Here is a 25,000-nt window from a genome sequence, read left to right as displayed (position 1 = left end):
TGATGATCTGAAGGACACGCCTGGTTAATGTCTCCAAAGATAATCTTATCAGATAATCCTGCCATGTAAGGTGTGTTAAGAGTGCTCTGGTCTGCTCAGAAGCACGCCAGCTCTGATTGGAAATCTGGGACATTAAACGCGTTGGCTGTCTTGGACCACTTTCAAGGACAAACAAGTATGCTGCATGTTGAATGTGTAGCCAGTCAGAAAGCGGGGTGACAGAAGCACGCTGCACGGGCCTCTTCCGCCATGTTTTTTACTCCAAGGTGGCGTTCTATTTCTGGAGGTTTCACAAGATTTCCTGTTTGATGAGTGAAAGTTTGTGTGTGAAATTTATTTGTGTGTCATTGTTGCCGTGTGCCTGCTAACCACACGCCGTAGGACCACCACCGCATGTGGAGACCTGCCATGTGGACACCGTTACACCTTTCAACAAAGGGCTCATCTGAGGGTCAGGGAATGTCAGATTAAATGTATTTATGTTATTTATCATGCAGATATTTAAGTTTTCCTAAAGAAAGTGACAAAGAACTCCAAACAGTTTTGTTAAACTTGGATTGATAGGGTATTTACAGTAATCAGAGGGATGTGGCTTGTTATAAAAGAGTTTTGGGATTACAGCGGCGACTTCCAGCGCAGGACTTACGGGTTCGTTTGTCCAAAAACAAACATGGAGCTGTACGGGAGGATCTGCCGAGGCCCGTTAGCTGCCTCCTCCTCCTCTTCCAGGTCCTTCTTCTCCTCACTGAGTTGGAAGTTGTCACGATCGATGTTGTTCACTGGAGCGATGCAAAAATAAATAATTACATAAATAAAACTCATTCACTTTAGTAAAAGGAAAAAGTTTTCTGCAGATTAGAAATAAAAGCAGACGGATTCATCTTCTGGTGCTTAAATTAGTTTATGAAAATAATCTGAGAACAAACCTTTTTTATATCATATGAATTCACCAAACTCTAGTGTGTGTGTGTGTGTGTGTGTGTGTTTTATTCTAACAAAATAATTTAAAAGCAGATTAACCATTTAACATCCAAAAGAAGAAAAAAACAATAAAAATTATCAACATGAGGCAACTTGGTGCATTTAGGCGTGTTGACCTCGTCAAGAGGATGTGCTGCGGTTCTAAACGAGCTTCAGAACGGGGAAGAAGGGTGATTTAGGTGACGTTGAACGTGGCATGGTTGTTTTTAGTATTTCAGAACCTGCTGATCTTCTGGGATTGTCACACACAACCATCTCTAGGATTTACAGAGAATGGTCTGAAAAAGCAGTCCTGTAGGTGAAGATGCCTTGCTGATGCCAGAGGCCAGAGGACCAGACTGGTTCGAGCTGATGGAAAGGCAACAGTAACTCAAATGACCGCTCGTTACAACCAAAGTATGCAGAAGAGCGTCTCTGAGCCCACAACACGTGGAACCTTGAGGCGGATGGGCTACAGCAGCAGAAGACCACACCAGGTGCCACTCCTGTCAGCCAAGAACAGGAAGCCGAGGCTACAATTCACACACTCACCAAACATGGACACATGCTGTCTGCTCTGACGGCTCTCCATTTCTGCTGCGACACTTGGATGGTAGGGTCAGAATTTGGCATCAACAATATGAAAGCATGGATCCATCCTGCCTTGCATCAACGTTTCAGGCTGGCGGCGGTGGTGTAATGGTGTGGGGGACATTTTCGTCACACGCTTTGGGCCCCTTAGTGCTAACTCATCACCGTGGCAACGCCTGAGTGTTGTTGCTGACCATGTCCATCCCTTTATGAGCACAGTGCACCCATCTTCTGATGCTACTGCAGCAGGATAAGGCACCAGGTCATAAAGCTCCAGTCATCTCAGACTGGCTTCTTGAACCACGAGCTCACTGTACTCAGACGGCCTCCACAGCCACCAGATCTCAGTCCAACAGAGCAGCTTTGGGATGTGGTGGAGCGGGAGAGTCTCATCATGGATGTGCAGCCGACAAATCTGCAGCAGCTGTGTGATGCTGTCATGTCAACGTGGACCAACGTCTCTGAGGAATGTCTCCAGAATCGTGTTGAATCTTTGCCACGAAGGAGTAAGGCAGCTCTGAAGGCAAAAGGTGGTCCGACCCGGTACTAGCAAGGTATACCCAATAAAGTGGCCAGTGTGTGTGTGTGTGCGTGCGTGTGCGCGCGTGCGTGCGTGTGTGTGTGTGTGTATGTGTATGTGTGTGTGTGTGTGTGTGTGTGTGTGTGTGTGTGTGTGTGTGTGTGTGTGTGTGTGTGTGTGTAAATCCTGCTCATAAAGGTTATGAACAGAACCGGTGACGAAGGGCAGCCTTGGCGGAGTCCAACTCTCACCGGAAACAAGCTCGACTTACTGCCGGCAACACGGACCAAGCTCTGACACCGGTCGTAACGGACCGAACAGCCCGTACGCACAAATGTATAATATTAGATTTAAAGACATAAAATTGGCCCTCACCACCTAGTGTTCATCCTCAGCTCTTCTGGGTCTGATTCAGCCTCTCACACCAGTTCATGCACTCACCTGTTCTCTCTCTCACCTGTCAGCATTTACAGTCCCTGGTTTCCTCAGATCTACTCATCTGCCCGCCTCTGCCCCTTGGATACGTTTCTTATAAAATCTTTGGCCCTGAGCTCTGACAGCACCCTTACAGAGAGAAACCTTTAGCTCTCACTGGGAATGATGATGGTGTCTCCAGGTGGAGCCGTGACGGTGACCGGGATGCGGATGGTGTTGCTGTTCAGACCGGCCTGGCTGGCTCTGGTGGAGTTTTTCTGGTTGTCGGCATCCTCCTGCTTCTCACTGGGAGTCAAGCTGCTCCGCTTGGGCTGTGGCGGACTCCCAGTGAGGCTGTCCTCCTCCGTGTGTGCCTGCCTGTCTCTGAGGGAGGAGGGTTACAGCATCACAAGCAGCTCTATCAAAAATGAACAGGCTGAGTTTGACTTTTATGGTCTCACCTGTAACTTCTGTTCTGCTTACACTCGTCTCCAATCAGAGAAGACTGAGCTTTAGCCGAACGAGAGCGGAGACCTTTCTCTTCGTTATTTTCTCCTCTTCCTCGACTGTCTTCCTGCTCGCCGTTTGCTAAACGTCCGTTCCCTTCATTTAGCCGGTGAGAGTGATGGTGGCGATGGCTTCTTTCATCCCCTTCTCCTTCCTGTGCATCACCGACCTTCTGAGGAGATCCAGCTCGGTGGCGGTGCCGGTGTCCTCCATCGTGGCTCCCTCTCCTCTCTTTAGTTTGGGAACTGTCTGGGTTGTGTTCCCTGTTTCTATGATGAGCATGGTGCCTCCCTCCCCGCCCGTCGCCTCCCTCTCCGTTCCTGTCGCGATGGCGGTGATGTCTCCTGGAGTGGCTGTGGAAGCTGTCCCCCAGCCCGTCTTGTCGGAGCCCTCCTCCCGCTTCCTCCTGACCCCCGCTGCTGGTTTTGTCACCGTTCGTGGCCTCCACCACCAGGGGTCGGTCCGTGTGAGTTTTCATGTCAGGATGCAGATGGAGGGCGGAGGACATCCTAAGGCGCTCCTCGGGGTCCAGCTCGTTGAACAAGGCCTCGTTACTCGTCTTCAGGTTGTGTCTCCTCAGCTGGTTGGTCCTCTGCTCCCACACCGACATGGACTTGGCAGACCGCTGCTGCTCCTTACTGCAAACACCAGAACAAAGACCATGCGGTTGTAAAAACGATGGAGGAAATCTGGTCATTAATCTGATTTATGGGTCTTGTTGGGGTTTGGAATGAACTTCCATCCATAGCTGCTGAAGACTGGGATTAACAATAGAGCCAGGGTTAGGTCTATGGATGTTTCCTATGGTAGAGTTTTCACAGACCATGCAGGAGTTTGTGAGATGGTTAAATGTGTGTAACGCAGAGAGGTGCGATGCCATCTTCTAATCTACGGAGCACAATTAGAGTCAAGTGTGCAAATCAATTAAAAAATCAAGGAAATCAGCTCTTTTACTTTGGGGTGTTAAGAACAATAAAGTCTAGGGGTGACAATGCATAACGTTTGTTGAAAAACTGTCCAACTATGATGAGACACACAAACACGCTCTCAAGATTTCAACTTCAAGCCCTTTCAGGGCGAGTTTTCTCTACGTGAAAAGCACTTAAGGGCCCAAAATGAATCATCGTCACGTCAAGAAGATCACATCAGGGTTCTAGAACCTTCAAGGACTTCAAGTACCTATAACCCTGCCGGTGAAGACCCGGTTCACACAGCAGGATTTGACTTCGTCAGACAATTTCAAAGCATGAGAGACCCCACGCAATAAAAAAGTCATGGATTTAACTGTTTTGGTCCTTCTGTGTGTGGTGTGCAGCAACACAGCTAAAACTGCACCTACGGGTCACACGGGAAAACCAGCTTCTGCGACCTCACCTTCAAAATGCAGCGTGCGCGTTTGGTGCCAGACGTGGGACAAGACAGTCCAACATGTCTCGTGGTCCCAACGCGCTTCTGAGCAGGTCAGAGCGTTCGTACGACATCGCGCACGGCAGGGACGTCTCAGAAAACGATCTTTAGCTCCGAAGCCGTCACGGTATTCAGGTGCGTCCTCAAGATTGTTGAAAGGTGAGATTCGGGTCAAACGTCGACGGTGGCACAGGAGTTAAGTGCTCGCCCCGTAATCGGAAGGTTGCAGGTTCGAGCCCCGCTCAGACTGTCGCTGTCGTTGTGTCCTTGGGCAAGACACTTAACCCACGTTGCCTGCTGGTGGTGGTCGGAGGGACCGGTGGTGCCTGTGTACGGCAGCCTCGCCTCTGCCAGTGAGCCCGGGGCAGCTGTGGCTACGTCGTAGCTCATCACCGCCAGGGTGTGAATTGTGTGAATGGACTGATTGTTTTGCAAAGTGCCTTGGGGGGCTCCAGGAATCTAGAAGGAGCTATATCACATATCACAGGCCTTTAAACATTTTACTATAATCATCTTAGAATGTTGACAGGGCCTTGGTTGCAGGTTGGACCTCACTGGGGTCTCAGAAGTCATGAAACAAAAGAACATTTTCAGTGGAAAATGTTGTAAAAGCTAAAAATTAGTCAATAGTAGATCTAGGTTCTACATTAGCAGCTGAAGGCAAATGGTTTTAGGGTTCCTGAGGGTTAGGGTTGGAACGTCCGGGTCACTTTACTGGACTTTTGTGGCGTGTCTCCATTTAATGGGACTGGCCCAAAAGTAACATTTTACAGGCGATGTCACAGACCGACGAGGACCTGTATTGGGGTACGTACTCAGAAATGGCTCGTTAGTCACTGGGCGGGTCTTGTGCTTAACTCATGCTGATTGGTTGTAACTCAGTGGGAAATGGCAGACGTCATCAAACAACCATCATTGGTAAAATTGGAAGAGTTGCTGGTGAAGCGGAATTAAAGGAGTAGAAAATAATTGGCGCTGCTTTAAAATTTTTCGTGAACATCCCACTCTAAAAAAACATCAGGACCCCCCCCCCAATGCCGTAAATCCTGCTGATTTGTGGCCCCCTGCTGTAATAAACCCCTTCTGGTCATTGAATGACACTTTTTACATCACACAGTCTCCCTCCCCATCCCTGAATGGATGAAATTACGATGTACACTGACAGGTGAAAACCTTTGTGTGATGTCACCCACTGCTTAAATGGCTATGCTATGCTAACGTCTTAGCAAAATCCTGAAAAGTCCAATTTTGTATGGAGACACAACGGCTGAGAGGGTCAAGCCTTGTGATGTCCCTGCCACCTCCTAGTCAGGCGTGCAGATAGGGTGGGGGGCGGGGGGCATCTGTCCACCCCCAGATTCAGGTCGACCCCGATCCGTCCCCCGCACTAAGGCCATTCGGCGGTTAAGCGCTTGAAGCTCCTTTTTCTAATTACATTGAATGCAGCATGACGTAAACAAACACCGACTCCAGAGGCGCCAAAGTGGTTGCTGCTAGGACGCAGGATGAGCAACGATTACTGCGTATTTAAAAAAGACCGACAGTGTAAGTAGGCGGGACCGATCTGTCTGTTTATGCGTGTTGGTTCTAGTTTCAGTACGTTGTTGTCAGTGTTGGGACTTACTCGTTATAAGCGCCAAAGCCTCATTGCTGACTTTAACAAGTCTCAGCTACAAATATGATCCCTCATGAAGTTACTACTTTACACCAGAAGATAGTGGAAATGTGGAACCTTCAGGCTGAGCAAAGTTTGGGAGTTTTTAGAGTTTGAAAAACGCCTCCCGCCGAGAGGCTCCCAGTCGGGGAGAGGAGGAGATGCGTGCAGCATGAAGAGCGCAAATATGAGATAAAACATATAATTGCCGGCAGGTCTGGTCTTGACTGACTCTGATTATGAAGCAGAATATTGACTCTGATGAAGAAATTCACTCATCCAGCCTGGAAGATGGACGCTGCTGCAGCATCAGACAGCTGGTGCTGCAGGAGAGGTGTGTGGGGTTTACGAGCTCCAAACGTTGGGTTTGATGTTGGTTTAACCTTCTCTGGGACGTGATGGATGTAGAAACGATGGTAAAACACCGCTAACGTGACAGACGTAGCGACAATGTAAAAGAATAACCCTTAAAAACAGGCAGATGCCGATGCGTTATGTATGGAAGTCAAGTGTGCCACATAATCATAAAAAAAGTAAAATATAAATTTAAAAAAGAGATTTATATATTTATATATAAATAAAAACTTTCCAAATAAAATGAAAATTTCTAAATAACGTAAAAATACAAAGGAACATCTGCTGGTCAGGCTGAAAAGTTTGGGAACCAGTGCTCTAAGTGATAAGTGAATATCGTTTCTTATTATATTTTATGTGCAGTTTTTTAGAGCTTTTATGTTTTCTGTAAAGATCGGTATGCTGAAAATCATGTAATGTTTTGCATAAAGCGTGAGGTTTTGGTTAGTAATTGATTGGGAGAATGACAAATGACTGAATTAAATAGTGGGGCGCCTCTGTCAGTGCGCCCCAGGGCAGCTGTGGCTACATCGTAGCTCATCACCATCAGTGTGTGAATGTGTGTGTGAATGATACACTGTAGTAAAAATGGTAAATGGCTTGTATTTGATATAGCAACTTCTAGAGTCCTGGAACCCCCCAAGGTGCTTTACAACACAATCAGTCATTCACCCATTCACACACACATTCAACGTGGGTTAAGTGTCTTGCCCAAAGACACAACGACAGCGACAGACTGAGCGGGGCTCGAACCTGCAACCTTCCGATTGCAAGGCGAGCACTTAACTCCTGTGCCACCGTCGCCCCTAAAAGTGTAAAAGTGTAAAACGCTTTGGAGTCCTTACTCTGAGAGGTGCTACACAAGTGAGGATCATTTATCATTTATGGTGTTGATCAGGCAGAGCTTTGCTGCATAACAGCTTCAGACACGTTTATAAAAGTTAGTTTTTACGTAAACCGTTGGATGAAATTACACGAACTGACTGAGCTCTAGTTAAGGCTCTTGCAATAGTTTGTGTGTGTGTGTGTGTGTGTGTGTGTGTGGGTTTGGGCGAGGGTACATTGGAACTTTGTCCCCCCCAGTTTGAAAATCCTATCTGCGCCCCTGCTCCTAGTGCCAGCACAGCTAATGACAAAAACATCATAAACACAAAGTTAGCAACGCTTTTCACGAAATTCAGGATGATTTTATTTTGTGTGTAAATGAAGGCGACAAAGAAAACATGATTTAGGATTATATTCACACGCAGCGTCTGTTCCAGCCGGCTGAATCCAGACCAGAAGATGCATAGAAATTAGTTTGATGAAAGAAATGTGATTTTTTCTCCTTTTTTTATTTTTTGCACAAAAGTAAAAAAAAAAAAAAAAAAAAACATTTATTAAGTTTGTGTTTTTTTCATGTGGGCGGGAACCACACCCTGCAGGTGGACAGTATGGCTCATTTAGATGGTAACTTGTGAGACGATGATTCTCTTTTGTTCACCTGTGTTTAAAGAGCTGGCGTGTTGGGGAGCAGTAGACAGTATAACTCCTAAAAGACACACAGAGACAGAAAAGACAGAGGACACAGGACAGGTAACCACACACACAGGAAGGGTTTTCATGCTTGCAGTAAAATGACAAAAGAAGGATGTGAAACTCAGAGGAAAGGTGTTGGTTTGTGAGGATAAGAAGCAAAACAACTTGTTTCCTTAAACACGTCCAACTCAATTATCAGCCTTCTTCTCTCCTCTGTGACCAGCGGAGACGGTAGGAGAGTTTAGCGTGACCTCCCAGAGGTCTACGACAACAAGCAGGACTGGAAATGTCAGACTACCTACGCTGACAGCAACATTCGGAGAAATTAAGCTTTTATAAACAAATTACTGACATGAGAGGGCAGAAAGCAGAATTACTGGAGGCACTGATGAGCTGAATCAACAAGGAAGACGACGGTTAAAGGCTGGAAGGAGGCAGCACTGTTTACTGCTATCAGCATTTAATTGTGATTTTTTTAACGCTCCGTCAGGCACAAGCGTGCTTCACTCCGCTAGCAGAGAAGTGCAGGACTACTGATTATTTATCTGGAAGAAAACTAGAAGACGAGGTAGGAAAAGGAGAAGAGTAGGGATTAGAGATGACAAAAGGAAGGAAGCAGAGAGGAGAGGAAACACAGAGAGAGAGATAACTCACGGTGACTGAATGCTGATGACGGACGACCTGCGAGACGACAGTGCATCTCGATTTTGCTTTACAAAACTGTACGTGCAGAACAAAAGAAAAAATGAGGCATAAAAGTGAAAGGGACAGCGTATCCACCAACAACCCACAGAGGACCTCTGTGAGGAGGAACACCTTCATCACACATAATTAAACCGTTCAGGAGTTTCATTCCAAAATGGGAAAAAAAGAAAACATTTCAATAGTACAGAAAACCGAAAGACCCAAATGCATGCCTTTATGTGGGAACATTTTAGAGGTTCATTTTAGCATTGAGAGAAGAAATATCCTGCCTTCTTACCTGTATCCATAACAACTCTACTGAAAACGCTGCTACATTCACTGAACCTCAGACATTTGAAATCTTACCTTTTACTTTGTCGTTAAAGGTGTGGTCTACTGAAAACCTATTTTTAATGATTATGTCTGATTATAATCAGTCACTTTGATTTTAACATGCAGGCTGAACATGAAAATAGTCTCCTACACCTGTCTCCTGCAGTAGCTTCTGATAGAAAACAGACGGTGAAACTCTAGGATTAGAAAATCCTGACAGATCTACGTCACCCTGTCACTAACATTCATGGACTCACCCATCTGGACTCACAAGAGGGAAGCTGTTGCTGGTTTAGCGTCCAGGAAACAGCAGAGAACGTCTCAGCTAGTAGAAGCTAACATTAGCATGAGCAAATCCACCACACAGCAGAACTCCTCCAGGCTTGTTTGTGGAGATAAAATATCAGCGTTGCAGAGCAAACAGACAGTGGTAGAGTCATGCTGCTGTTAGCCAATCAGAGGTGAGATGTACAAATATCAGGAATCAAGAAGCCAAATCCTGTCGTCTGAAGCTCTCCTCTGATCTGGAAATTTACCAGATCCTGAAACAGGTGTGTTTGGGCTTTTTGTGCCCCGAGTAGTACCTACAGGCATTCATTCCCACTAGAGACCACCGCAGATGTACTGATTAAACATCAGCCGTTATGCTGTTTTTTAACAGCCAAAAACCGTGAATTAAAACTGACTTGGAACCATTTTCTGGGTCGTGATGTTTAATTTTCTCACTAAACCTGAAGATCCTAATGTTGTGTTTGTTGGTGCGTTCAACTGAAGCAGAAAATCAGACTCTGAGGAATCTCCTAACTGAGCTGGTTTGTGACGGAGGACTTACAACATGCTGGTACCCAGTGTGATGAACCTCACTTAGTCATTCTGTTGCTCAGCGTTAACATCTGGACCAGTTTAACCCACAACAGGTGACAAGACTGAGCTTGAAAGGTGTCAAATTTACAGAAGAGGAAATTCTACAAACTAGAAAAAATTAATTCTTACACCCACAGATGTCTTGTGTAAATCTGATCTACACCTTTACGTTTGGTGTAAATCTGACCTAAACCTTTACGTTTGGTGTAAATGTGATCTAAACCTTTACGTTTGGTGTAAATGTGATCTAAACCTTTACGTTTGGTGTAAATCTGACCTAAACCTTTACGTTTGGTGTAAATCTGATCTACACCTTTACGTTTGGTGTAAATCTGATCTAAACCTTTACGTTTGGTGTAAATCTGACCTAAACCTTTACGTTTGGTGTAAATCTGATCTACACCTTTATGTTTGGTGTAAATCTGACCTAAACCTTTACGTTTGGTGTAAATCTGACCTAAACCTTTACGTTTGGTGTAAATCTGATCTAAACCTTTACGTTTGGTGTAAATCTGACCTAAACCTTTACGTTTGGTGTAAATCTGATCTACACCTTTATGTTTGGTGTAAATCTGACCTAAACCTTTACGTTTGGTGTAAATCTGACCTAAACCTTTACGTTTGGTGTAAATCTGACCTAAACCTTTACGTTTGGTGTAAATCTGACCTAAACCTTTACGTTTGGTGAAAATCTGATCTAAACCTTTACGTTTGGTGTAAATCTGACCTAAACCTTTACGTTTGGTGTAAATGTGATCTAAACCTTTACGTTTGGTGTAAATCTGATCTAAACCTATACGTTTGGTGTAAATCTGATCTAAACCTTTACGTTTGGTGTAAATCTGATCTATACCTTTACGTTTGGTGTAAATCTGATCTACACCTTTACGTTTGGTGTAAATGTGATCTAAACCTTTACGTTTGGTGTAAATCTGATCTATACCTTTACGTTTGGTGTAAATCTGATCTAAACCTTTACGTTTGGTGTAAATGTGATCTAAACCTTTACGTTTGGTGTAAATCTGATCTAAACCTTTACGTTTGGTGTAAATCTGATCTACACCTTTACGTTTGGCGTAAATCTGATCTAAACCTTTACGTTTGGCGTAAATGTGATCTACACCTTTACGTTTGGTGTAAATCTGATCTACACCTTTACGTTTGGTGTAAATCTGATCTAAACCTTTACGTTTGGTGTAAATCTGACCTAAACCTTTACGTTTGGTGTAAATCTGATCTACACCTTTACGTTTGGTGTAAATCTGACCTAAACCTTTAAATTTGGCGTAAATGTGATCTAAACCTTTACGTTTGGTGTAAATCTGATCTAAACCTTTACGTTTGGTGTAAATGTGATCTAAACCTTTACGTTTGGCGTAAATCTGATCTAAACCTTTACGTTTGGTGTAAATCTGATCTAAACCTTTACGTTTGGCGTAAATCTGATCTATACCTTTACGTTTGGCGTAAATCTGATCTATACCTTTACGTTTGGTGTAAATCTGATCTAAACCTTTACGTTTGGTGTAAATCTGATCTAAACCTTTATGTTTGGTGTAAATGTGATCTAAACCTATACGTTTGGTGTAAATGTGATCTAAACCTTTACGTTTGGCGTAAATCTGATCTAAACCTTTACGTTTGGCGTATTGTAAACATTTCAGAACTGCAGTAAATGGTTGAACTATTTGTCATAATGTCAGGAAATCCTTGCTAAAGCGCCTGACTCCCTCTCTACAGAAAACATCAACAGTGAGATCATCATCATCATCATCATCATCATCATCATCATCCTGTTTCTAATTGATATGATTGTTATTAATTTACCTATTTAAATGTTAGGTAGCTTCTACTAGCTGCTCAGCTGTTTCCTGGATCCTAAACCCTGTCACAAGCCAGGATGTGTGACGCCATGAATGTTAGTTTTGAAGTGTGATGTAGATCCAACTGCAATCCCAGAGTTTTACCGTCTATTTTCTTTGTGCTAAAGCAGGAAATAGGGGTAGAAGACTGTTTTCACATTCAGCCTGCATGTGAAACTGAGAGTGACCGATCATATGTCAAAATTAACAAGTAAATAACTGTTTACTTGGTCATTAATCTAAGAACAGAGTTATTTAACAGAAAATGGAGATGTTTTTAACACAAACCACCAAATGTCATTGGAAACACCTTTAAAATGTAAAAATTCCTAATTCTAAGGTCCTTATTTTGATCTGGAACATTTCTGCACATTATCTGCAAGTTAAGTTGTTACGTTAGTGGCTTTATTTTACTTTAGATTAGACTATATTATATCTAAATTTAGGCAAATTAATAAAATAGCTCCTGGTTTTGTTTCATATGGTTCATTTTCCCACCACCAGAATTAAAATGGTTATTTTGAAAAGAAACCCAGAGTTTTTCTTCACACAACATACAAATCACATTTCAGAATAGACAACAACAACAACAATCCGGTTTGGGAAGTTTCCACAGCTCCGATCAGCGGCTACAGTCTGAATGAACATTGTTTCACGCAGACAGATTCAGTTTGAATGGACAAAAAAGTATCACCTGAAATGTGCAGCTTGAGATTACGGTTGAAAGAAAGTTCCTTATTTACAAAGATCCACGAGTCTTCAGGTTGGATTTTCATCATTATTGTGATTCATTTGTTCACAATAAATAAGAAAATCCAGAAAAATGAAAATGACTGAATGTTTAGCCTGTTATTGTTTCACAGCTGCTGTCATAAAACACCTCTGAGCTACCGACTGAACATTTCACTTATTATTATACATGATTTTAGTGTATTTTTATTAACAGTTGCTAAACCAAAATCAGAAACAAAAAAACAATACAGAAACTTTCTCTGCAGAACTCAAAGCTGCATATTAAAAAATAATAATACGCTTTTTAAAATAACAAGGACCCATTAGTTTTAAATTAAATCTGATTTTGAAGCATATGAAAGAGCTCCAGTGGTATGGGCAGGACAAAAATTACAAAAGAATAGGAAAAGGAAAAAAGAAGCTTCCTTAATTGCCTGTAGTTGTGAGGAAGATCAATAGTCGGGTGTAAAAGTACATCTCGACACTACGAAGCAGACTCCTAATGAGGAGAGGAAAGACGCAAACCAAGCACAGAACAGGTTCCTGACCCGAAGGAGGAGAAAGCCCACAGAACCGGGCCGTGCCGGTACGGGACTCATGGAAACTTACGCAGCAATGGAGATGTTGGCGGCAGACATCGGGCTGACTTCTTTCACCTCCAAAGCTTTCTGCATTGCCAGCTTCTTATTGGCTGCCTCCTCCTGCTCCTCTTCATCCTTCAGCCAATCACAATTGGGAGAAAATTAATAAATTGTTTGGTGTGATAAAGCAGGATTTGTTCGGAGGAGACTTTCTGCAAACACAGTGAGACCTTCACAACCCATTGGCACAAAAGTATGTTTCACAAATAACCTGAATGTATCTTGATTTATTTATTTATTTATCTTTTTGACATTCATCCTGAATCACAATAATTGGAACATCAAATCCTCTTTCTAAGATAAGATTCCAGCAGGGAAATATCCCACGTCTGCAACCAGACCACCAGGAAAAACAATTCAAACAGAAAGTTCCCTCATTTTTTCAACACGTGCAGAGCTCAGGTTTAAGTGAATGCCTTGTGAGACAATCTCTGTGTAAAAAAAGTGAGCCGGACCAGAGGAGAGCAGAACATGACAGGATTTGGACATCTCTCCTCTGATTGGCTAACAGCAACACGACTCCACCACTGACCGTCTGTTCTGCAACGTTGATGTTTTATCTCCACCAATAAAGCTTGGTTTATGCTTGACGCGTCCGCGAGGTCTGCACGGCTCCGCGCGGCGAAATTGCGTCATTTTAACAGCCACGCCCCTCCACCGCGCCTCCGCACGGCCCAAATTTTCCGCACCGCGCACCTAGGAAATTTTCTAACCACGCGGACGGTCAGACGCGGAAAAACATGGCGGACTGGCAAGAACTAGTATGGCAGAGGTTCGTAAATACAGACATTTGTATGATTCAGCTCTCAGAGATCACCGTGATCAACATGTTGTTAATAATTCTTGGAGAGAAAAAGCTCGCACTGTCAGAAAAGACGAGGACGCAGTTAAAAATGCTGAAATGCCATGATGTAAACAGTAATTTCTACTTCTACTATGGTGTAGTGTTGGATGCATGCCGTAGAGCTCCATGCTGCCCCTACAGTTTGGGAGAATATTGGCTCACCGCAGAGACAAGCCGCATGAACCATAAACGCTGCGAGTTGTGAAGCGCGTTCCATCCCGAGCCGCATCACCAAGCGGAAAGTAAATGTGTCAAGCATAAACCAAGCTTAACACCAGCCTGGAGGAGTTCTGCCGGGCGGTGTGTTTAATCCATAACTGTTCTGCTGAGTTTGTATCTGTAGTCCACAGCATTTATAACAAGAACTGAGACTTTTGTGTAAACCAAATCGTATCCACATCTTTACAACATTAAACTAAAATGGATACAAGGATAATTTTAGTTCGGGAGAATCTTTCACCACTCTAGGAATGTTCTTTCTTTGTATTTTGATGTCTTTAATGTGCTCTCACCACCTGGTGGCGCTGTTGAGTGATGCATTACATAATTGTTATAGGGATCCTTTAATAAAAAGATACAAAATACACGTTTCACACAAATGTCCAGTGGGACCAAAGCAAGGCCTGGAGACCCAGAAAGGCGATCTTCAAACCTATGCAGGTGTTTTGGAACATTTTGTTTACCAAGCATCACATTTAAGTGAAATACGGTCTTCCTTTAAATTAAACTGGAAAAGAGATGAAACCCACCTTAGTCAGCTCCTGGGCATTAGCAAGGTTATCAACAGCAATGGCCAAGAAGACATTCAGGAGGGTGTCTAAGAAACAACGTTCAGAATGGAAAACGTGATGATGTTTTCAATCTGTCCCTCACAAAGCAGGTCCAGAAGATCCACCAGCTCTGAGGAAGCTGAATAATGGGTTTTATGGTAAATCCATACAATCCATGTTTAACCATATTTAGCATCAACAGCTTGAAGGAGCAGTGTGTTAGGGTTCTGACTGGACCCTGATGATGTCAGACATTAGCGGCTGTGGTTGGGGTCATCGTCTTGTTTTATGACCCAATCTGGCCCAATCAGGAACTCCGATTCCCAGATGAGTCCGTGCTGGACTCGGTGCGTCCTGTGGCTACAGAGCCAGCCCACATCATTAGCCCTCCACCACCGTGCTGACAGCTGGCAGCAGCTGCTGGTGCTGATACGCTGATTTAGGGTTATTCCAAAAGTGCAGCTTTGCATTATGGGTAACTTTATAGGTCTAAGCTCTAATAGGAGAAGAAGTGTTCTGCACCTCTTCCAATCAACAGATTCTTGTTTTTCTTCTTCTCTAACTGTCCTGTTACAACCTTTACCCTTTAACCTGTTAACAACCACAGCCTACTGGTTGTGCAGCACCAGGCTAAAGGTCAAAGGTGACAGATCATCTGCTGCTGTGGCCCCCAGACTCTGGACCTCTCTCCTCCTGAGCCTGAGATCAGTGGACTCAGTGGTCTCCTTTAAAAAGCAGCTGAAGACTCACCTGTTCAGACTGACTTTTACGTGACCTTCGTCACCGCCCTCTCCTTATTCTGCTCTTATACCGCCTTTTCCGGGATCCATCGATTTCCCTCTTTCCTCTTAATTTTCTCTCTCCCATTCCTTACCCATCCATCCCATTCCTTACATTTTTGTAATCACAATTTTTATTTTTACTCCTTTTAAATATATTTTAATCATTTTTGAAATCATTTTAACCTTTAATTAATTTTTTTTTGTTTTATGAGAAACACCTTGTGATTGTCTTGAGACCAATGGAGGCCCTTTTGCATCACTTCTCTGACCACTGACCTTTGACCTTGAGGTGAACCTGCTGGAACATCTACTCCTGGGAAGCTCAGCAGCTGTTTTTAAATGTTTTCAACTGGACTCAAATGACCTTTAATCCCTCCCCAAACTGATGGGCAGCAGCCGTTGCTCCCCTGAGGTCATCACTGATGTTAACATAAGCCTGTAGGCTCCAGACCTCCTGCCCCTTTGTTGTGGTTTTCTACACGAGTTTGGAGTTGAATCCTTTCAGAAACTGATCACCCTAGACAAGAACCAAGGTGGACTTTCTCTTCCCTACGAATGTGCTGTCCACCTCTGCAGGTTAATGGTGACATGAGAGGATACAGTTTCCAAACAGCGTGAGAACGATGAAGTAGATGGAGGAGAACATCCCACGTCGAACTCCACCCTGCGACTCGATGCCGTGGTACATCACAGCGTTCCAGTCCTCACCAGTCAGAATCTGAACAAAGACAGAGGAGTCGACCTAACGCTGAGGGACACAACAGGTCCTCATCGCACAGACTGACTCGATTATGTTACCGAGTGATGAGCACAGACTAAATGAGGGTTAATTGCAGGCCTGCTCATTTCTCTATCATTAAAAATTAAGATAAGGCCTCTTTTGTTCTCCCACATTTGTGTAAAATATAAGAAGCAGATGTCGTTCTACCTGGAACACCGTCAGGATGGCCGCAGGAAAGGTGTCAAAGTTTGTCGTTGGTGTTTCATCTTCAAAGTTAAATCTGGAAAAGTCCGAATAACAACATTAGAAAACAAGAATAAAACATGTGAATGGAAAAAACTTCAGTTCTGATGTGCAGTCCAACTACAGTTTCATTCATGAGTTTCTCGTTGTTGCACAGCTTCCCCGGTCATCCTCAGGTTCTGCAGGTTTCCATGGCGATGCTGGTTAAGCTCTAGAGCCACATTTATGGAATGAGAATCAAAAACAACAAACTGACCCTGAAGCTTTTCTGTCCACCTTTGCTGCTCCTAGTTTCCTTTCCTTTTTCCTGCATCCTTCCCTCTCTCCTTCCACTCGTCCATCTGCAGGGATTAGCAGCGGTGGTGCACCCGCGGCTGTCTGCCGTGTGTTTGGACCTCTATTCGCTCTGATAATGGGGATTGGGAACATGCAGCCCGGTTTTCAGGAATTGTTCATTAACTCCATCCTGAAACCGGGAATCACGTGACGCCTAATTCTCCACAAGCTCCTCCAGCTTCACTTCATCTAATCCCGACAACAACAGCAGCTTGTTTCTATTATAAACAGTTTGTGGAAGAAAGTTGCTTCTCTTACGGCGCATCGCTAGATTAACAACACCCTGCAAAGAAAGACAAGTTGCATCAGATGTTTGAAGTATTTTTTTGTCTGAAAGCTGAAGAGAAAAACAGACTTTGGCTCCGACTGGACTTTAAAGTTTCTGCAGGGATCCCAGTGGGATTAAATCGCCCGTCTCACTGTGCAAAAGTTAAACAGGACTCTATCAAAGTGTGTAAATAAAAACAGAGACAAGATAACTGCTGGTCATCAGGCGCCCATCAGCTGTGAAGGCAGGTTGCCACGGTGATGGAAGAAGCAGAATGGTGTCCAACAAACTGAAAATGTACAAAGATGTTTTCTCAGATAGTTGCTGTTCGTAGAAATGTGTGAACTTTAAGGAAAGGGTTCAAGCAGACATCAGGAAAAACGATGGACTTTTCTACTCATTTCTGTTTAGGTTGGATCTAAAATCCAGCGGGAGTCAAACGTCAGGCTGATAATCTGGTTGGGATTCAGTGTAAACGTCTGGATGAAGACGGGGGATGTCGTCTCTGATTGAAGGAAATCATCAAAGCTTGAACCTCAGAGCTGAAAGCTGATCTTGTCTGGTTCATTAGATTTTTTCAAGCACAGCTTTGGCCCGAGAGTTTGATATATTTAATTTTCTAATCCTTAGAAATTAACCACGAGACAAAACTAAATCTGGAAATCATGAAACATTTTATTTTTATTCTTTGTTCAATCTTCAGATTAAGATTAAATCAAACAGGAGCAGGGGTCTGCTTTATCAAACATAGCGTAGAATCCTTACTAAAACCATACTTACACCAATCAGGTTTGTGATCTATCAAACATGGAGTACGCACAGCTGCACGCAATCTCTGCTTCATACATCAGAAACTATCTAGAAATGTTCTCAGGTGATTCTGGATCCCATCCCGCCCTCTCCACGCCCACTTACTGCCATAAATGGTCAATGCAAAGTGCCTTGTGGATCTCATGCATATACATAAGCAGGCTGTTGCAGCGCTCCGCCATTAATGATGGTGACCGTAGATCAAGGCAGATCAAGGAAGCGCTATTTCACAAGCAGAAGGTGAGGTACCTGTGGGTGAGGTGGAGAAATGAAAGGAAGTGCTTTTGCAAAACAAATAAGAGAAAATCTGGAGTGGCACAGCGTTGCTGAAGCCGTCAATGTTGTGTTCTTCAGAGAGATCTGTGGCGGATCTAAAAAAAATGATCTGATCAGGATTCGATCCCCAGACTCCCGGGTTAAAGTCACACACGCTAACCAGTCACCCAAATGGAGATCTTCTTTGGACGAGTAGCCAGGGCGCATGGTCAATCGGGTCACAGTGACAGGACACACACCGTCACAGACGCATGACGTTCTGTCTCAATCTGTCCCCCTGCTGATATTCTGCATTTTGTATTCTGGCTTCAGGCTGTGTGTGTGTGTGTGTGTGTGTGTGTGTGTGTGTGCGTGCGTGTGTGTGCGTGCCTGTGTGTATGTGTGTGTGTGCGTGCCTGTGTGTATGTGTGTGTGTGCGTGCGCGTGTGTGTGTGCGCGTGTGTGTGTGTGTGTGTGCGCGTGTGTGTGTGTGTGTATGTGTGTGTGTGTATGCGTGTATGCGTGTGTGTGTGTGTGTGTGTGTGTGTGTGTGTGTGTGTGTGTGTGTGTGTGTGTGTGTGTGCGTGCATGTGCATGTGTGTGTATGTGTGTGTGTGTGTGTGTGTGTGTGTGTGTGTGTGTGCGGGTGGGGGGTCTTGTTCTGTGTGAAAACGAAGCGGTACAAGTGATAATGCTGCAGGATTTCATAATTGTATCTTCTCAGCAGCAGCACTGCAGGTGCTCTCATGTCCAACATGTGTGTAAGCCAGGTCCTTAGTCAACTTAAAGTTACGCACATTTTTCTGCTACGTTTTCTTTCATTAATCCCAAAGTTTGCGTGGAAAGTTGCTTACGCAGTTTTCCGACCCCGTTTAGTGCGTAAGCTAGCTTGATGAACGAGGCCCCTGGGCTGTTGCGTTAGAACACATCTAGCTAAGAAGAGTTTGCATCGACGTTACTTAAAACAAAACAAAAGTAACGTCATTATTCCTCTCACTGGACAGATGTTATAGCTACAGGAACAAATCTTTGGACTGGTTTGAGGACGATTGGGATTATGGAGTTCAGAAGCTTGAGGAGATCTGAGAACGCCACCCTGATGAAGAGGAGATAGAGAGGGTGAAGAACCACATCTCCGCTGACCTCTTCTGGTCTACGAACATCTCTCATCAGCCGGAGAAGACACAACAGATGTGCTTGTTTAGTCCCGCATTCACACGGCAACAGAAGATGTGGCGAGCGAGGTGCCGCGACCCACAGGAGGAAGCTTGGCAAACCCTCCAGAGCATTCTGAGACACTTTGGAAACTCTCTCACGAATCCGACTGCCGCTTGTGGATCCTCCCACGTAAAACATGCATTTGTGATTTGTGAAGGGAATACAAATAAGTCCTGTCAAATGTATAAAATACAAAAGTTTTAAAGGATGAAACATCAAAATGTAAAGTCCCAGGACATGTGAGGTGAACTCTCAACACCAGACAGCAGGCCTGTGATTATCTGCTCAGGATCAGGAGGTGTTCCTGTCGTTAGAAGACTTGGAGCTCCTGCTGAGAATGATATTCAGAGAGCGGCTGCTCAGCCGGCTCCCTGCTGGGTCAACATGTCTGGTAGCACCGCCACAGCAGTCCGGAGATCACACACCCGAGGAAGGATGGAGGAAGCAGAACAAACTCTAAAATGCACTCACTGTCCCCCGAAGAGCTGCATGCCAAGCAGAGCAAAGACCACGATGAAGAGGAAGAGCAGGAAAAGCAGGCTGATAATGGACTTCATGGAGTTGAGGAGGGAGACGACAAGATTCCTCAGCGAGTTCCAATATCTGAGAGAGAGAGAGAGAGAGAGAGAGAGAGAGAGAGAGAGACAGAGAGAGAGAGAGAGACAGAGAGAGAGAGAGAGACAGAGAGAGAGAGAGAGAGAGAGAGAGAGAGAGACAGAGACAGAGAGAGAGAGAGAGACAGAGAGAGAGAGAGAGAGAGAGAGAGAGAGAGAGAGAGAGAGAGAGAGACAGAGAGAGAGAGAGAGAGAGAGAGAGAGACAGAGACAGAGAGAGAGAGAGAGACAGAGAGAGAGAGACAGACAGACAGAGAGAGAGAGAAAGAGAGAGAGAGACAGACAGACAGAGAGAGAGAGAGACAGAGAGAGAGAGAGACAGACAGACAGAGAGAGAGAGAGAGAGAGAGAGAGAGAGAGAGAGAGAGGGAGAGGGAGAGGGAGAGAGAGAGACAGAGAGGGAGAGAGAGAGGGAGAGAGGGGGGGAACAGAGAGAGAGAGAGAGAGAGAGAGAGAGAGAGAGAGAGAGAGAGAGAGAGAGAGAGAGAGAGAGTTACTGCGTTTCTTGAAAAACAAAGGTCACATGTTTTTTCTACACATCTGAAGAGGTCATTAGTAATAATTCATGTCTGGTGAGTCGAGCTCTGTGGAAACAAACCTCTGGTGCTCCTGCTTCAGGAAGTAGACGTTATTTGATGAATCCAGCGGCAGAAGACGACGGGGTTTGGAGTTTTTTTTCCTGATATCTGGACATCTCTCCTCTGATTGGCTAACAGCAACACAACCCTACCACCTGTTTGCTCTGCAACGTTGATGTTTCATCTCCACAAGTACCACGAGCCTGGAAGAGTTCTGCTGTGTGGCGGAGCTGCTAATGGTTAGCTTCTACTAGCGAATGCATGCTCTGCTGTTTCCTGGACGCTAAAACAACAACAGCCTTCCTCGCCGTGAGTCCAGACGTTTGCATCCATGAATGCAAATTTTCAGCGTGACGTAGATCTTTCCGAGATTATTTTCCATCAGAGCCCAAGGCAGGAAACGGGAAGAGGACCATTACCACGTTATGCCTGCATGTCACACTCAAGGTGATCGATCATATTTAACCCTTAAGAAGTGAAATATTTGTGATATGTGCACGTATGGGATGTCCCTCGGAGTTGTCAGACTTGAATATTTGATTCAAGAAGCAATTTTGCAGAAGTTTGAAATGGGATGCGACACCAGTGTCACCACGTGTCCTTAAGGGTTAACAAGTTAAGAATGGCTTCTCAGTGAACTTGGTCTTTAAGAACAACAAAAGGCAAGGAGAGATGACGTCGGTGTGTGTAGAGTTGGATAAAGCTCACAGGAGACAGGCAGGTGAACGTGAGCATGACTTTAAGGCTTTGCCATGGCTGAACGTTTCTTTCCTGTTGGTGTTGAGAGGAGAGAGAAATCCCCCCACCTACCCAGGTAACAGGTGCAAAGGCTGCAGCGGCCCAGACACCTCCACCATGCATCCTTCCTTACTCGCTGATATGATTCGTTTCCATTAGACGACTTGTTTTGTGATGAATTACAACAAAGAGAAGACATTTAGTTTTTGTAAGTTACAAAGTGCAAAAATACTACAAACCAATCAAAAGCGTGGTTGTTTCCTGAAATGAACTCACTTGGTAACTTTGAAAATCCTGAGTAGTCTCAAGGCCCTCAGCACACTGATCCCAAACGAGGATCCCGGCTTTATTATGTCCCAGATGACCTCACATATACTTCCAACAATCACCTGGAAAAAGAAAGAGAGGAGGGTGGATTTTATTTTCCTCACCTGTTGTTCCACATCTGCTGACACCAGAGTTTTAAACTGAAACCATCTAAACCTGTGAGATTGTTGTTGTTGTTGTCAGACCTGAAACATACTGGCATCGTAAAACGTTATGTTGTTGTAAACGACTCCGCTAGTAACGAGAAGGCTTAGCTCAGTACTTCTAAAACTGACGGTCCAAACTGCTTTTGTGTTTGCTAATGTTGGTTAGCTATGTCAGCCATCTTGAATTGTTTTGAGACCAAAACAGATCAGTTGCAGACGAAAATGAAAGAGTTTCATTAGGATGATCTGTTACACATGAAATCTGGACACAAACAGGGTGGAGTTGTTGTAGCGAACAACAGAACAAGCTAGGTTTTCAAGGCTCACGCATAGGGTTGGGCGTCAAGCGTCGATTGGAACCGGGACCAACTGTTAGTTTTTCCCGGAATTGTTCAAAGTTTATATTTCGATTCCTAGTTTTGATTCCTAGCACGCCGACCGGAAGAGGAATCCGCGGCCGATCTCCGTGAAAAATAAACGTGATCTGCAAATTGTGATCAACGCTTTTCAGAGCTGATCACACCAGCTGTGTGTGTGCAGCACGAGTCCCCCCTCCCCCCACCCGGATATAAACAAACGTGTCTGCCGAACTTTTACTCCGTGATGTAAACGTTAACTCCTGCAGCGTAGAGGAAACGTGTTAAATACGTCAACACGGTGGAGTTAATAGAAGCTTTAAAGAACAAACTCTGGACGTGTGAGGCGAGTTTGTCTCACTGCAGAAATAACAACACACATGGAGCGTCAGCAGTCAGACGCAGCCGCTCACCAACACGTGTGTGTGTGTGTGTGTGTGTGTGTGTGCGTGCGTGCGTGAATGCGTGCGTGCGTGTGTGTGTGCGTGCGTGTGTGTGTGCGTGCGTGCGTGAGTGCGTGCGTGCGTGCGTGTGTGTGTGTGTGTGTGTGTGTGTGCGTGCATGTGTGTGTGTGTGTGTGTGTGTGAGCGTCAGAAGGCTGAACAATAACCTGTAGAATAATTAAAGTCATCATGCTAGAGCAGCTTCTCTGTGGTGGACCACACCAGCTTCTGCCACAATAAATAATTAGAATAATAATAACAATAATAATAATAACAATAATAATAATAATAATAATAATAATAACATTTCAATTTCCTTTCAGAACTGTTTCTGTTGAGTTTTAATGTTTAAACCTGTTAGCTTGTTACTGACAGCAGCTACGTTTAAGTTCCACTTCCTGTTGTGACTGAACGCTGCTGCAGCATGGAGGTGCAGTTCTCAGTCATCCTGGACATGATCATCCTGAGAGTTGTAGCTGAAGACAGCTGGACGTTTCTGGATATGTTGGAGACATTTAGCCTCTCATCCCAGAGGCTTCTTCCAGACTTTGGTTGTGGTCAGAAACAAACACACTGGTTGTGCTGCAAGTTTTTTCTTTTTGTCTCCAAAACATGTTTGTGTCTAAATGAAGGTGATGTTGTTGTTCATAGAGTTAAAATTCATGTTGAAGTTAAGATTATTTCATCAAGTAGGACCTGTGGTTGGCTGGCTCATGTAAAGCATGTCATGTCTTCAAAGAATCGGAATCGGGAATCGATAGGAACCGGAATCGAAACCAGGAATTGGAATCAGAATCCACCAGTTAAACCACCAAATAGTTCCCGAGCCCAGCTGCAGCTGCAGCTGCAGCTCACCGCTCCCCTCCATGGGGATGGGCCAGCTAAGGACATAAAGTTCACCAGTGTGTGATGATGCCTGTGGGGCTTTAACTTTTAAACAAGAGTCTTCTGTTGTCTTCTTTTTGGGACTCTGGTAGTTTGTTCTAAAGTAGAAGTGGTAGCAGCCGGCTGTTTCTCCTTCTCTGATGTTATTGAGCAGAAAACCTCTCAGCAGTGGTGTTCTGGTGCTAAATACGTGAGTGGAGAACCCAGGGCGGTCCGAAACGTGTTACTGGTGGAGAATTTTAGACAAATGGGAGAGAACCACTTCATAAATTTTTTTCTTTTTTTTTTTCCACAAAAAAAAGTCTCAATCTGGATTTAACTGAGCAAACAGGCAGGAGCCTCCTATTGGATAATTACTGCAGGGCGGATGTCTTTCAGCTGCAACAAGTCATTTAACCCAGCTGGTGCAGTGAGCTCTTAAACAACCAGGTGGAAAGACACGTCTGGTGGTCATGGAGAAGATGTTAGTCTGTGTGAGAAGTGTCAGATCATCAGTACGCAATAAAGTACTGTTTTATTTACTCTCCTGTTAGCAGTCATTCCTATCTGAGGTCATTTCTACAAATTTCCTGTGAAATCTAAACAATTCCAGCTGGGATTGAGAATTTCTGCCCAGTGTGACGCCCAACAGTCCCTAAGACGAGACCGTCTTCTTTAAAAGCCAATCAATATAAGTTAAATGGATCAATGCGGGATGTAACCTGAGTTTTTAGTACCGTGTGTTAAACATGAAGAGAAATCCGTCTAAAACAACATGAATAACAGAACTCCCCAGGGGTAGAAACCACAGCCTGCAGGAACTCACCCCGAAGTCGAAGCAGTTGAAGGACGAGTGGAAGTAATTCCTCCCTCCGAGGCCGTACATCTTCAACGTCATCTCCGTCAGAAACAAGCCCAGAAACACAAACTCTGCGGTGTCTGGTTCACGAGACAAACAGATCAGGCTGGTGAGGAAACATCAGCGCTTCTACGTGGTTTTAACGCGTGGACGTCACTCACAGAGAGCTGTTGTAAGCCACTCCGGCTGGTCGTAATGAACCATGGCCACACACAGGGTGTTGAGGCCCACCACGCATAGAACGATCCAGTAGAAACTTTGGGCTTTCACCATTCGGCGGATGAAGAACCGGAACCGCTTCTCTTTACGGCGAAAGTAGGAGGAGCTGTCCATCTTCCCGCCGCTTTTCACACTGGCCCGGCCGAACGGAGAGCCGGGGGGGGCTGAAAACCACGACAAGTCAAGTAGACCAACTCACAATTTACCTTCTGCCGTCCTGTCTCTTCATTTTGTATAAAACCCAAAGTATTTATTTTTACATCTCCCCAAGGAACAGTTTGGCCTCATTCTGAGTTTTTTTTAGAGTCACATGTTTACAGCAAAACTAATTGATAGAAACCAACATGGGGCGTAAAAACAAGCGTAACATCCCCTGAACACTTGTAGTTTACTTGCAGCTGTTTATAAAGACTAAAAATAAGTTACAATAATACCAACTCATTACGAATATTAAGTGTGAATGAAGCGAGACGAGAGCTGAAGTCACTTTGATTCCCTCAGGTATGAATTTTACAGAAAACATCCAACAAACTGGGTTTTTAAGACGAGGAAAGCTAATTAGTTTTGA

General features: G+C 44.4%; 1 protein-coding gene across 2 annotated transcripts in view; it reads right to left on the bottom strand.

Moving 5' to 3' along the window:
* cacna1bb (calcium channel, voltage-dependent, N type, alpha 1B subunit, b) overlaps window positions 1–25,000 on the bottom strand; it is a 231,019-nt gene that overhangs the window by 74,174 nt on the left and 131,845 nt on the right. For both annotated transcript variants that reach the window (XM_070552555.1, XM_054744924.2), the window contains exons 13-24: window positions 24,375–24,596; window positions 24,181–24,293; window positions 21,495–21,607; window positions 19,760–19,891; window positions 16,366–16,438; window positions 16,038–16,155; window positions 14,635–14,702; window positions 13,010–13,116; window positions 8,580–8,645; window positions 2,947–3,630; window positions 2,664–2,869; window positions 647–779 (exon numbers count right to left, since the gene is read on the bottom strand). In XM_070552555.1, coding sequence (XP_070408656.1) covers window positions 647–779; window positions 2,664–2,869; window positions 2,947–3,630; window positions 8,580–8,645; window positions 13,010–13,116; window positions 14,635–14,702; window positions 16,038–16,155; window positions 16,366–16,438; window positions 19,760–19,891; window positions 21,495–21,607; window positions 24,181–24,293; window positions 24,375–24,596 — 2,035 coding nt within the window. The remainder of the gene's footprint in view (window positions 1–646; window positions 780–2,663; window positions 2,870–2,946; window positions 3,631–8,579; window positions 8,646–13,009; window positions 13,117–14,634; window positions 14,703–16,037; window positions 16,156–16,365; window positions 16,439–19,759; window positions 19,892–21,494; window positions 21,608–24,180; window positions 24,294–24,374; window positions 24,597–25,000) is intronic.

Source organism: Nothobranchius furzeri, chromosome 6, assembly GCF_043380555.1.
Source record: "Nothobranchius furzeri strain GRZ-AD chromosome 6, NfurGRZ-RIMD1, whole genome shotgun sequence".
NCBI lineage: Eukaryota > Metazoa > Chordata > Actinopteri > Cyprinodontiformes > Nothobranchiidae > Nothobranchius > Nothobranchius furzeri.
This window is presented reverse-complemented; position numbering and strand designations above follow the sequence as displayed.